Source organism: Pelodiscus sinensis, chromosome 19, assembly GCF_049634645.1.
Source record: "Pelodiscus sinensis isolate JC-2024 chromosome 19, ASM4963464v1, whole genome shotgun sequence".
Classification (NCBI taxonomy): Eukaryota; Metazoa; Chordata; order Testudines; family Trionychidae; genus Pelodiscus; species Pelodiscus sinensis.
This window is the reverse complement of record NC_134729.1, coordinates 1,995,212-2,009,397: the sequence shown is the minus strand read 5'-3', so window position 1 is coordinate 2,009,397 and position 14,186 is coordinate 1,995,212. Positions and strand designations below refer to the sequence as shown.

At 51.7% G+C, this 14,186-nt stretch overlaps 1 protein-coding gene across 2 annotated transcripts in view; it reads right to left on the bottom strand.

Annotated features, from left to right (window-relative positions):
* The window catches only part of BIN2 (bridging integrator 2), a 35,169-nt gene extending 22,535 nt beyond the window's left edge, over positions 1 to 12,634 (bottom strand). For both annotated transcript variants that reach the window (XM_075901681.1, XM_075901682.1), the window contains exons 1-7: positions 12,483 to 12,634; positions 7,843 to 7,923; positions 6,172 to 6,226; positions 4,296 to 4,390; positions 3,195 to 3,290; positions 2,006 to 2,113; positions 494 to 579 (exon numbers count right to left, since the gene is read on the bottom strand). In XM_075901681.1, coding sequence (XP_075757796.1) covers positions 494 to 579; positions 2,006 to 2,113; positions 3,195 to 3,290; positions 4,296 to 4,390; positions 6,172 to 6,226; positions 7,843 to 7,923; positions 12,483 to 12,560 — 599 coding nt within the window. In that variant the 5' untranslated portion in view covers positions 12,561 to 12,634. The remainder of the gene's footprint in view (positions 1 to 493; positions 580 to 2,005; positions 2,114 to 3,194; positions 3,291 to 4,295; positions 4,391 to 6,171; positions 6,227 to 7,842; positions 7,924 to 12,482) is intronic.
* Between the last annotated feature and the right edge of the window lie 1,552 nt (positions 12,635 to 14,186).

Here is a 14,186-nt window from a genome sequence, read left to right as displayed (position 1 = left end):
GAGGATGTGGGTTTAACAGATACGATTTGAGAAGCTGGAGGCGAGAAGCGAGGAGCATAACAAGGACCTGTGTTTCTTAGAACGCCAGGTTTTTAATTTACATCAGGTTAATTTTTTTTTGTAGACAAATGGCTCTGCTTTTCTGAATTCCCAGCAAGAACCTCAGAATTGAGAGAGTTACAGTGATTATTGTACAGCTTAAAGATTTACTCAGATTTTCCTCCAGTCTAGACATTAACACTAAACCCTATTGCCTGTCAGGCAAATCCTCCAGTTGGGTACATGGAGAATAAAGAAGTTTATTTCGCAGCTAGGTTTCTCTGCCATGTCTCTGCCACCGTGCAGGACAGGCTGCATTCTGCTCATGAATTAAGACTCTTTTCTGCCTCCAGATTACAGGCAAGTCCTTCTAGGTTTAACTTGCTCTTTGGATGCTGCTCTTTCAAGCAGGGCAATTTCCTGGCGGCGTTAGCAGGCTGGGATTCGACGTTACCTGTTATAAAGTTCCGGGAGCTCCTCTCGAAGTTCTTTGTTAAGATCCTCAAAGACAGCTTGAGCTTTGTAGAACTCCTCTTCGGCCTGCATGACGGAAGGGGACAGCAGTTTTCAGACCCAGGCTATATCTAGATTGCAATGCTTTTCTAGGGTACCAGAGGTATCCTGGAAAAGCAATGTCATGCCCAAAGAACGTGTCTGCTTTTCCGAAATTTTTTTTGGAAAAGCGGATGTGTTCTTTCGCCATCCCTGTAAACCTCGTTTTATGCGGAAGAAGGGATGGCTCGAAAAAGCAGGTTTTTCTGAAATTTGGCGCCGTGTAGACACCACCAAATTTTTGAAAAGCCTCTTTCAAAAGAAAAGCAGTTCGCAATTTGTGTATCTTTTTCTGACTTTTCTTTATAGTCTAGACCAGCATTTCTTAAAGTGTGTTCTGCGGCACACTAGTGTGCCATGGAGAGAACAGAATTTAAAATGGCTGCCCTTACAGTGCTTTTTTTTTTTGGTCAACAACTTTTCCCTGGGGAATGGCTGCCCTTAAAGGGGCGAGCATCTTTTTTTCCCCCCCCCAAACAAAAAAATCCTTGGTGTTCCCCATAAAAAAAAAAAATTATTGTTTGGTGTTCCTTGGTCTTAAAAAGTTTAAGAAACACCGATCTAGATGTAGCCCCAGTAATTAAGGAGGAAGAGGCCGTAACACAGGGGCCTGCAACCTAGCACTCTTGAGCCAAATTTGGCTCAATATGGAACCAACTATGCTCTTGTGTCAATCCCAAAATGCGTGCAACTTTTAAAATTAAAATGAAAAATTAATTCCAAGTTTTCAAAACACATCATTACTCATGTCGCTTGAGTGCGGGCATGCACCTGAATTTGACCTGTTTTGAGGTAATCTTCAGAAAAATGTGCGAAAACGTGCAGCAGCAGAGGTCCCATTACATAAAGCTTATGAGCACAAGGTGTCATGTATGTTATTATTAATCATCATGCCAATTATCATTAATACTAAGATGCATATTTTCAGTGATGCAAATATACTAAGGTGCAGATTTTTAGCTGGCACTCTTTGTCGACCACTTGATGTCATTGGCTCTTTGGTTGGAAAAGGGCAACAGATGAGGGAAGGCAAGATCTGAACTCGGAGCTCCCAGAATCTTTGCACACGGGCACTCCATATGTGTTGGGCAGCTAGAACCAACCTCCAGAGACTGGCCTCTACGATGCTTATCCAGGACGCAACCCAACATTTGGCATGAAAGAAGCAAAAACCGCAGGCACAAATAGTTGCATTTCAAAACCTGATTAACCTGCCGGCATTAACAAGCCACTTAATGACCCCTCTCTACCCGTGTCATTACAGAGGGAATTATTTGTGCTGTAATGAGGTGCAGCAGCAGAATTCTAGGCCAGGATGAGGACCAGGAGAAAGCCCGGGCTAACCTGGGCCAGCCAGAAATGGAGTTACATGGGAATGATTCTGAGGTTTTTTTCTGCCAGGGCGGCCTTTTACCTTGGCAATTTTGGCTTCATCTTTCTTCTTGGCATTCTGCAGAGCCTCCAGGTGGTGCCGGGCACTGTCGTAATCCACCAGCTTCCGCCCCCGCTTAGCGATTCGCTCCTGGCCGGACACCAAAGGGTGGAAGGCGAGTTAGTGCAGGAGGAGAGGGCGCAGTGAGGTGTAATACCGATCCGTTCTGTACCTTAGCTTGGTTCCAGGGAGTTTCACCCTGTTGCTGTACACATCATCCGCTCCGATTGTACCCTGAACGCCTGGACACATCATGACCCGGTAGCTTGTGCCTGGCACGGTGATGGACCTCCTCGGCTAGCGAACGGGCTGCACGAGGGGCCTCCTTTGTCCCGGCAGGCTGCCAGATGGTCAGAACCCAGACGGGCTCCCGGGACAGGGTCCTTTTGCTCACTGCGCTTGCCTAGCGAGCGCTGGCGGGCGGTGCCGATCGAGAGCAGCATTGCGATGGGATGCAGAGGGCATGCACAGCTCTCACAATGCTGCACACTCACGCCACGTGCCCCGGCTCCCCGTGCGTGTCACTTTTGTAACACGGGGAGGAAAAAACCCGACGCAGGTGAAACCCAGCGGGATCTGGCAACTGCGCGCGTGGGCAACAGTCAACACAGGGCCACGCAAAGAACCCCGATGGGCCGCAGGTTGCCTGGCACTGGCTTACACACGGTGCGCTGTCCCCTCGCCTGGCTGCCGCGTCCTCCGCAAACTGTGCAGTGTCTGTTTACATCACCGCTCAGGGTCCAGCCCGGCCTGCATCCCCGCACTAGTTTGCTCACTGCAAAGCTTCCTACTTGACTCAGGGTTGCCAGGTGTCCGGTTTTCGCCCAGGCTGTTCCTTATTTGGTTCCCCCGTCTGGTAAAAACCCCAGAAAGTACCGGACATGTGAAATGCCTGGTGTTTCCCGTTTTCCTCACATGGAAGCCCAGCAGGGACAATTTTTCCCTGCCCCATATGGCAGGGGCAGGGGAGTGAGGAGCGTGGGGGCCATTTAAAGGCACAGCACCCTTTTTTTTTTTTCCTCAACAGAATATTTCCTGGTGGTTTTTTTTTGGGGGGGGAGGAGGGTGTTAGGTATTTTTGGTTAAACCATCTGGCAACCCTACTTGACTCTGTAATAGGGCCCGGGTGCGGCTTTCTGAAAACACAGCGCACGTGCGCACGGGACGGTACCTTGATTTCCCCGAACTGAGTTATGTAGTTCTCCATGGTTCTCACCGCCTGGTCGGCTAGTTTTTCCTCATAGTCTTCCCAGAGGAGGTCGTTGCTCTGGAAAGAAACCCACGTGGGACAGTTAAGGGGCCTGCGCCTAACCCCGCACTTAGCTCCAGATGGTTCAGGCTAGGGTGGGAGATGAGAGACCCAGTCTCCTTGTTTGTCACAGGCTGAGTCTCACACCACAACCCTGTGCTGCCGTGTGACACAGGCGGTTGCTTGCCCGCCGGGGGTATTGTGAGGATAAACCCCATAAAGACGGCTCGGGTACTACAGCAGGGGTGGGCCGTGATTTTTGATGGGGGAGGCTGCTCCAAGATTTCGGTAAGTGGTCAAGGGCTGCACTTTTCTATGGTGGGTGGGGACTGGGAGGGAGGTTGGGTGCCGAAGGGAGCTTGGGGTGCGGGACTGGGGTGCAGGAGAGGATGTGGGGTTTGGGAGGGAGTTTGGGTAAAGGAGGGGGTTGGGACCTGGGGTTGGGGTGCAGGGTTCAGGAGGGGGTCTGGGTGTAGGAGAGGATTCTGGCCTGGGGGAGAGGTGCAGGGGGCATGTGCACAGATGCAGGCTCTGGCCGAGAGCCCAGTGGGACCCTCAGACCGCCGCAGTCCCAGGCCGCTCAAAGCAGCTGACTGCTGGGGCCATGTGCCTTGGGTTGTGGGGGAGGGAGATTTGACACCCTAACCCCACCCCCAGCCTAATCATTGCAGCTTGCAAAGTCCTTTCTATGTATCCTAGGTATTCATATGGCCCCCATTAATGTTTGAGCATCTCAAGCTTTTTAATGTATCTTCCCTTCCCCCTGTCGCACAACTGCCTGGAAGGTAGAACAGAGATAATATCCCCATTCTACAGATTGGGAACTGAGGCACAAAGGAGGTGAAGTGACTTGCCCAAGGTCACACAGGAAGTTGGTGGCAGAGCAAAGACGTGAACCTGGGTCTCTTGAAATCCAGGCTAGTGCCCTACCCAGACAATCCTTCTTCTTACTCCACCCTTCAATGAAGGGGGAGTTTCTAGTTAATGCTTCTTGCCCATGGGAGATTTCATCCCGTCTCTTACCTCCGCAATGGCCTTCAGGTCCGCGTGTCCGTCCCATTCCATGCTGTAGATTTCGTGCAGAGTTTCTGCCACTTTCTTGGAGCTTTCGTGCATCACTGGAAGAGACAATCTGGCATGTGGCAAAGCTAACTCCACCCCAGAGTCATTAGCACCCCGTAAGCCAGCGTCCCGTCGGCAAGGTGGTACTAGTGGTGTGTCCCTACCCAGTAGTAATAAAAGAGCCCGGCATTAACAAAAGTCAGGGGGAGCCCAAGAGAATAAGACACAAGGTGACTGGGGTAAGGTAGCCAGCTTGGAGTTAAAAGAGGACAAGTTGCCTGACTTCTCCAATCTCGGACACAGCCACTTGGCAGTAGGTAAGGAGTTTCTAGGAGCATTGACAAGGGCGTAGCTGTCTCCTTCAAAAAGCAGTTTCTAAACACTGAGCTTTTCCAAGCCTCCTTGGGAATCGAGATGCACAAGGCCCCACCAAAGCGCACGGGACTTGTGTCTAAATCCCCTAGGCAGGCTTTGAACAGGCCAGCCACAAGTCTTCCAATGCTGGGAGGTAGGGCAAACACGGGTGTAAATACAGGTTGAACCACTCTAATCTGGCACACTCTGGTCTGACAACATCTGTCGCCTGGCATGATGTCAGGTTGCCGCATGTCCGCTTATCAAGGGTGCTGCCAAATTTCCCACAGTCCCATAAAGTTTGTTTACAGCCCTCGGTCCTGGCTCTCAGTGTTTTATTTAGCTCTAATTGTCCCCTTCATGTCTTCTCCGAGCCCAGCAAGCAGTGGAAGGCCTGGTAATGTTGCTAGGCAATATTGACCTCCTGTGAACCAGCAAATTCTCTGGTTCGGCACTGGTCAGGTCCTGAGGGCCCTAAGTTCTACACCCGGGTCAGACAAGACACTTAGCCTCTCTGTGCCTCAGTTTCCCTTTTGTAACATAGAGATGCCCCGGTGGAAGGCAGGATAAGGGACACCCTGAAGGTAAGGTTGTGGGGTGGAGTTCAACCTGTAGCAGAGTTGAGACTCAGGAGACCTAGGATTTACACCAGGTCAGAAAAGACACTTAGCCTCTTTGTGCCTCAGTTTCCCTTTTGTAAAATAGCGATGATAGCAGTGCCTTACCTCACAGGGGAGCTGGGATGATAAAGTCCATTGAGGACAGTGAAGCGTTCAGACACAGCAGCAATGGAACATACTTAGGTAGATCCCCATCATGTACATGTTATATGGAGGATCAGCAGGAGTCGCCCTAGACTATCTGCCAGCAACTAGCGCCCTAGGCGAACCATGCAATAGGCGCCCCCACCTCCAAACCCCTCAATGATATTGCACCACCATTTGGCTGCCCATTTAGCTTGGCACTAGAGTGACCGCCTAGTTCACCTATATGGACGGGGCGCCCCTGAGGATCAGTAAAGTGAAGCAGATGTCATATAGGGAGCTAGCCGAAAAGCTGGGATGAGAACAGGACAGTGCTTGGCTCCTAGACCTGGTTTGGAGTGCTAAAATGGGTCAAACACCTCTCTCTAATACAAAGGATGCATTTGGTGTTGCCTGTTTTATCTCAAGTCTTGAGGTCTTTAATATTTTCCCTAAAGTTCCATCTGCTGGAGTCACGGGAAAATCTCAACTTTAATTTAAAAATAAATACCAAGTTCCTAGGGCTCGCAGTTGCACAGACAGGTTTGAAAATGGGATCTGAGGGTGACACTACAGTCAGAAGCCAAATAAAAAGAACCCCACATTTAAAAAAAATCTCCCCTTTTTAGGCCAGTATTCGGATTTTTCCAGGCTAAGAGTTGGTCACATCGTGTGTCAGTGACAGGGCAGGGAACCAAGCAGCAGCAGGTAAGTTTGAAGACCCAAGTGGCCTTTCCTACCTTTCACAGCACTGAGAAAGGCTCTGAGATCCTTGTAGAGTTTGTGGCCTTCAATCTGAAAAGCAAAGAACTGCCACCAAGATTTGCAACAGCAAGAGGCAAAATGTATTGTATCATCACAGCGGGGGAAGTGAATGGAGAGGACTGAAAGAAATTTCCTGAAGAATCAAGGGTTGAGATGGCTGGGAATTCAGTTTCTCTTACTAAAAATGCCGCTCTTGAGCATGTAAATTTCAGAACATTTCATTGAGAACCCTTCCCCCGGCTCCCGAAACAAAACGTTTAGATGATGTCATCATGGGCGGCTTTGTTATGTTTCCAATGAAAAGTTTTATAACCGTGGAAAATGGAATGAAATGTTTCAACATCCGCAGAATAAACCATTGCATGGCACTGGACCGGACTTGTTTCATGGGGAAATTTTGGAATTTTTTTGTTTTCTTTCCATTTCAGGACAGAAAAAAAAGATTTCAGAATGACGCAAATTTCCACAAAATGGAAAATCCAGTTCTAACCAGACTCATAGAATGGTAGGACTGCAAGCAATTTTGAGAGGTCCTCTAGTCCAATCCTCAGGTTTGAGAGCTTGTCTCTACTACACTGTGGATTGATGCTGCAGTGATCAATCGACTGGCAGTTGACTTATCATGTCTGCTTAGATGCGGTAAATCAACCTCTGAGTGCTCTCCCGTTGACTTGGCTACTCCACCAGGACGAGACGAGTAGGCGGAGTCAATGGGCGAACATCAGTGGCCAACCTTACTGCGTGGAAGGCACCGCAGTAAGTCGGTCTAAGTAAATAGATCTATTTGTGTAGCTGAAGCTGCGGGTCTTAAATCGACAGGAGAGCATAGCGTAGACCAGGCCTGAGTATTATCTATCCCTGACAGATGTTTGTTTAACCTGATCTTGTTTCCACAACCTCCCACCTCAGCAATTTATTCTAGAGCTTCACCACCCTGACAGGGAGGAAGTTTTTCCTAATGTCCAACCTCAACTTCCCTCGCTGCAATTTAAGCCCCCAGCTGCTTCCCCCATCTTCAGAGATTAAGGAGAACAATTTTTCTTCTGCCTTTTTGTAATAAAGGGGCATCAGATGGTGGTAGGAGAAACCATAAAGGAGGAATAAGGTAAACTTTGTGGTTGAGTTGGTGCAGGACAGGGCATGTTGTTGCCAGCCAGGAGTGTGGGGAAGCAGGTGTGGGTCCCGGTGGCATCGTTTCCTGTTCCTAACCGTTGATGAACAGGGAGCAGGTTCTAACCAATCAGAAGTCTGAATGCCTTTTAGCTGTAGACTCCCCTATCCATGTAGCCTACATGCTCCGATTTCTGGGCTGTTGGGGCTAGCATTTGTCCTGTTGGGGCTAGTTAAACCAGAGAGTGACTTTGAAAGAAAACCAGCCCCCCTCTGACCTTTCCCTGCCTCAGTTTCCCTCCACCAGTACCTCATCAGACCCCCTCTGCCCCTCGTGCCTGATCTACTACACTTTCACTTCATCTCAGGATATCCCACCTCTCCTTCCCCCAGTGCCCCATCCCTCATATCTCTGAGCACCTCCCCATGTTCCTGACTCCTCCCATGTTTTAGAAGACCCCGCCCCTCACTCACACTGTCCCATTGCCCCTATATATCCCAGGATCCCGCCTTCCCTCCCTGCCAGCAGACCGCACCTGTTGCTGCTGGAAATTGTAAGCGCTCTGTTCAAACTGCTCATCTTTGGTTTCTACTGTCTTGCCCAGTTTCTGCAAAACCTGGGGACAGAAAAAGAGGCACGGTTAAAAAAAATCTCCTTGGTAAAAATTCTCCATCGGCAATAAAGTGCCATGAAGTTCCCATTTTATTCGCTCGCGGTGAATATACGCAGTTCTTAGTATACCGGGGCCCGGATCTCCGCTGGAGAATCTAGGCAGGACTGTAATCCAGCCACAGTTACTAGTCGTTTGAAAGTTATTTCCTCACTGTCTCCCATCCTACGTGCAGCACAAAGGGGCCCTGATCGCCAGGGAGGCATCACAGTGTTATTAATGGCATTCCTGTTAAAAATTTGAGATTTAGTCTCCTTTCAATTCGAACCCTGGAAATTACCTCCCTCTGGGGGAATTCCACTGAGGTTGCAGATGTAAAAGGTCAATGCACGTCCAGCTCTGAAGGACAAAAACGTCTGTCGGGCGGACACTTAAACCAGCTGCAAGCGCGAGTCGTGCAGGGAAGATGGCGGGCGGAGGAAAATCTCCGCTTCCTTCCCTTTGGCATCAGCTGTGCTCCGGAACAATTGCAACCGCGTGGTGCCCTGTGGCTGGGACACGGACGTAGAGGATGATGAAGGGCGTAGCATCCGTGGCTAGCAGAGTGGTGGAGACAGCAGGGGACCCCTCGCCCACTCTCCCACACTCACCCGGAAGCCACTCCGCCCCTTGGCGCTGCCTCGCCCCCATCTCCTGGCCCTGCTGCACTCAGCTTCTCCACGGCAGTGGGAAGCAAAGCACCTTGCCATTGGGTGCACCGGTTCCTGCCGTTTGTGTTTGCAAAGATGCGGGGAGGACCCCTATTGCTGCTGCACTAGACTCCCATAATTCCTTGGGGCATGTTGCTGGGGTAAAAGGATGGGGTGGGAGCAGAGCAGGGGCAGGGCTTGGGTGAGGGGCGGAGCTTGCAACGGGGTGGGAAGTTGCCCCGAGCCCTACACCGTGGGCACGAAGGTGGCGGAGATTAACCCTGGCCCCCCACCTCCCTCAGGATGGTTCTAGGAACTAGAGCATCTCTGCTACCGAAAACATCCAATCCCAAATGAAACAATTGCCAGCGATGGAGTTACCCGCCTTGACCCTTGCTCACTTTTTTGTAATGATTAATTATCGTTGCTGTTAAACCAGTCCGTCTTATTTCCGATCTGACTCTGCTTCGCCTCTAGCCACGGGACGTGTTCTCCCTTTCTCTGCTCATCAAATATTTCTTCCCCGGTCACTACTTAGCGTCTCTCCAGGAAGAGGAAAAAGTTTCCCTCTATGCTGTGGAGGAACCACATCTAGGTAGCCTCTTCCAGCAGCCTCAGCACATATCCTTCAGCTGATGCCTGGCCCTGGATGTTTTGTGCAACGCGTAGAAATTCTATCCAGGTTATCAAACTCCACGGCATTTCTACCATAAACAAGTGCAACAAGCACAGAATTAACGCAACCATGTGAGCTGTGACGGAGTGGGGGCACCTTGCTGGTTGCTATGCTGGGGCTGTGGGTGACCCCCACTGGCTGCTGTCTGTAGCATGGCCCAGCAGGACAGGGGACGAGTCACTAGGCAAGGGGCTCTCAACCTGTCCGACCAGCTACCCCCCAGGGAGAGAAACAAAGGAAGGTGGAATGCTGCCCCTGGCTGGGGGGCAGGGCTGGAAGAGTTTTAGTTTCAGTCTGGGAAGCAGGGGAAAAGGAGCTAGGGAGGGAGCTGGGATTGTAGGGCCCAGCCACCCCCCATCTCAAAGGGGGCACTGAGGCCTCATAGCCCCAGTTCCTGTAACCAGATTCCATCTGTGCTGTGCTGTATCCTGGAGAAGCAATAAATTCCCTCTGTTCTACTGGCTGGTGGAGTCGGTTCGTGCCACTACGGGGGTGCAGGAGGTGGGGGACCATGACGCGCCGCCACATGAGCGTCTCAACATTTTTCACATATTTATCGTCCTCACCCCTACGAGTCGGTCTCCCGTCTTGTGATGGAAGACACAGAGAGATGAAGGGAAATGCCAAATGTCTCCCAGGAAGGCTGTGGCAGAGCTGTAGAGCAAGAAGGGAACCCAAGAAGGGGCAGCAAACAACAATTGAGTCTCCGGGAGTTCCAAAGGCTTTTTTTTCCAAACCACTTCCTCTCTCTTCTAGAGACCAAATGAAAGTCCATAGAATCTGAGAACTGGAAGGGACCCCGAGAGGGTGTCAAGTCCAGTCCCCCACCCTCGCGGCAGGACCAAGCACCGTCTAGATCATCCCTGACACGTGTCTGTTCACCTTGTTCTTAAATATCTCCAGGGATGGAGATTCCACAACTGCCCCCAGGCAATTTATTCCAGCGTTTGACCCTGACAATCGGGAAGTTTTTCTTAATGTCCAACCTCAACCTCCCTTGCTGCAATTTAGCCCATTGCTACTTGACGGTTTTTTCATAGTTAAGCACTGCACTGCACCGCTTTCTGGTGGGCTCAAACGTTTCTTGCCTGCAGCTGTGGTCTCACAAGTACAAACACCTCCCTGCATTGTCACACATCTGCACCGTGCAGCGCTACCGGCATGTAGCTGAAAACTAGCAGCTCCGTCCGACAGCTGCCCAAACATGCACACAGCCGTGAAGCCAATTCCAAAGCGATTTACAGGCCGGGGAAGCAGAAGACGGCGCTTCCCCCAGAAGAACGTTGCAGACTTCCACAGGCCGACGGGCACGTGCAGGAGTCACATGGACAGCCCTGGAGACTGGAACCTACTAATTATCCCAAAGATCAAGTAGAGCAGGGCCAAGCTTCCCCACCCGGCCTCTGGCCATGTCACCGCTGCAACACGTGTCGATAGACCCACGCTAGCTTTGATCTTGCGACTGTAGGTACTAGGAGGAGGGAAGCTGCTGTAGCGTGGGTTAGGGCTAGTTGCCAGAGTATGTATCCAGAATCCTGTGTGGGACCCTGTCATGGCTTCATTACTATTGGTACCCCACTTAGCTAGGGCAAAGCTAGCTCGGATAGGTTTACATCTGCTGCAGTGATAGGAACAGCCAAACCGGGTGAGGCCAAAGGTCCATCTTGCCCAGTGTCCTGTCTTCCAGGTGCTTCAGCACCGAGAATCATCAGGTGATCCATCCCCTGTCAACCATTGCCAGCTTCTGGCAAACAGAGGACACCATTCCTGCCCATCCTGACTCATAGCCATCGCTGGAATTATCCTCCATGAATTCATCTAGTTCTTTTTTGGATCTCTGGTATAGTCTTGGACTTCACCACCTCCTCTGGCGAGGAGTTCCACAGGTTGCCCGTGCATTGTGTGAAGAAATACTTCCTTTGGCTTAAAGGTCGCATGCAGTCTTTGCTCCCCACTGACGCCAACAGCTGGGAAACCCCTATTATGTGACCCGTCGGCCCTAGTCAGTGAAACTCAGATACTATGGCAAGATGGAGGCCAGTTAAGGCTGCCCCCATGAGGGAACTGGCAGGAGGCGATGCAAGGCATTAGCTAATCTGTCATTTCTAGGGCTGTAGAGGCCATACTAGGACAGAATCCCAGATCACTGAGCATTGTAGAAACTTATTACAAGACAAAGGAAACCAGCTGGCAACTACCCCTAACTGATATCCGCACCGTGCTACCACCAGCTACCAAACGTCACTCAGCCAGAGCGGGGAATTCCTCCTCTGCGACATGGAGTCAGGAAATTATTTCTGTGCTAGGGATGTGAATGGTTAACCGTGGCTCCAGCCTGGTCCGAGCAGTACCCCCCGTTAAAAAAAACATTTAATCATTTAGCTGATTCAACGGGATTTGATATCCTGACTCGGTGCTTTGCTCAGAGATTCGGGGCGGCTCTGTCCTGAGCTGGGTTCATCCTCAGCCAGCGCGACACAGGCAAAAAAAACAACCACCCCTGGCCGTGCGTTTGGAGATGTGGCACTTAAACAGGAAGAAATACCAAGGCTGGAGGAACCTGCCAAGACTAGTTCTTGTTCTACCCACTTCCTGAACCCAGCCCCCCATCTCTCCCTGATACAGTTCAAGAGTTGAGGCGGTTGACGCATTTTAGGAGTGAATGCCCCTCTCCAGCCTCTCGCCCCGCACTGGGTCCTTCCCACGGACCTGCCTTCGGCCACTCCGTACTCGCAGGCAGATGCCACACGGCAGCAGGCATTTTGGGGAGGGCCAGTTGCAGGCGTTTGGGGAAGGTTTGGAGGGTAACACCGTAAATCAACCCCTCCGAGATCTCAAGGCGTCAGTGTTGGCAGCGCTCGGTGGAAGTCAAGCCAGGCCCATAGACGCAGGGTTAAATCTCCAGTCGCTGCCAAGGTCACCTCCCTTAGTCCCTGGAAGCCACTGTCTCCGCATCCTATTTCATAAGGCCATTGAATGACACATGCCAGCAGGATTGCGAAGGCGCTGGGGATTAGGGAGGACACAGGGCGAAGGCTCCAAACCGGCCTCCACCCCCTTGCCACGTTGCAGCTTGTGCATCTCAGCGCCTGGAGACGCGAGGCCGTGGAAAGTGGAAGGCTGCGCTCGGCGCATTCCTCGCCACGGCACGGAAACGACCAAAAAAAAAAAAAAGCGGCCACCGAGTGCATGGCGTTTACCTTCTCCTGCGCACGGCTGAACCGCTTCTGGACCTGCTTTGCAAACTGCCCGGCTCCTCCCGCCTTGCCCTCGGCCATGACTGCAGCTCCCGGCGCTCTCTGTGCTCAGTCTGCGCTTGTGGTTTGAAAGGTTTCGGGGGGAGGAAGTAAAGAGGCAGGCAGCTGTCACCCAGCTCGGCATCCGCCTCACCATCATATCAGGGAGTGTTTCATTTCCCCCCGGCCCCCGGCTCAATGCGGAGCAGCCCCTGTTTACTCCGTCCAAGGAAAACGCTGTTCGGGGGGCTGGATTTGGGGGGGCTTTCAGTGAAAGACCACGACACGGTGCTCCCGAGCAACGGGATCAAAGAAAGACCTTAAAGAACAGAAGAACGGCCAGACGGGTCAGACCAAAGGTCCCTCCGGCCCAGTGTCCTGTCTGCCCACAGCGGCCAGTGCCAGGTGCCGCAGAGGGAGCAAACAGAACAGGGATCACCAAGGGATCCCTCCCTTGTCACCCATTCCCAGCCCCTGATAAACTGAGGCTAGGGACACTATTCCTGCCCATCCTGGCTAATCTGTATTGCTGGATCTAACCTCCATGAATCTATCTGGCTCTTGTCAAAAGGCTCACCGGCATCTCCCACTTCCATATTTTCTTGAGGTTCTATTGTTCCCATCTCTGTATTTTTTGAAGAGTCTAGAGAACATGAGCTGCGAGGGAAGATGGAAAGAATTGGGTTTGTTTAGTTTGGAGAAGAGAAGACTGAGAGGGGACATGAGAGCAGTTTCAAGTCCCTAAAAGGGTGTTACAAGGAGGAAAAATTGTTCTCCTTGGTCTCTGAGGACAGGCCAAGAAGCAAGGGGCTTAAACTGCAGCAAGGGAGGTTGAGGTCGGACATTAGGAAAAACTTCCTGGCTGTCAGTGTGGCTAAACACTGGACTAAATTGCCTAGGGGGGTTGTGGAATCTCCATCCCTGGAGATATTTAAGAGCAGGTTGGACAGACACCTGTCAGGGATGATCCAGGTGATACTTGGCCCTGCCGCGACGGAGGACCTGATGACCTCAAGGCCCCTTGCAGTTTTAGTATTCGATGAAGTCTGAATCTCGTATATTTCTCTCATCACTGTTTTCAGGCCGTGGTTTTTAACCTCGAACAGGCCCCATCTCTGTTGGTGCAAATTGGCATCGCTCCTTTGGGGCTGGGTTGATTCCCACCAGCTGAGAATCCGGCCTCGTATCGGTACGACTGTCCTGGCCTTTGGGAAAATACCTTTTTGGAACATCCCTTCCTGAGCGGCCTGGTTGTAGTGCCCGGGAGCTACACGCATGGACCGGACCTCCCCGTGCTGATCCGGGTCTGTGCCTGCCCCCAAGCTGCCCCCAGTGCCATATAGGGAGGGAAGGGGAGGGACCGAACCTCCCTCCACCTCTGGGATTCGTATGGGGATGCTGCTTATGTCAGGAAGTGAGGGGAAATGCCCGTTTGCAGCCCTCCTCCCTCTGGCTGGGAAGGGCGCGGGGGCAGAGGAGCTCGGTACTTTCCTCTCACTCCCTGAGAGTGACAAGGGCTTCAGCTCCCCCTGCCCTTCCTGCACCCCCCAACACACACCCCCTCCCCTAACCACCTACCCTGAACCCCTCACACCCCCAACCCCGGCCCTGACTCCTGCACCCCTCTGCGCACACCGACCCTTGGCCCTGAGCTCCTCCCTCCCACAC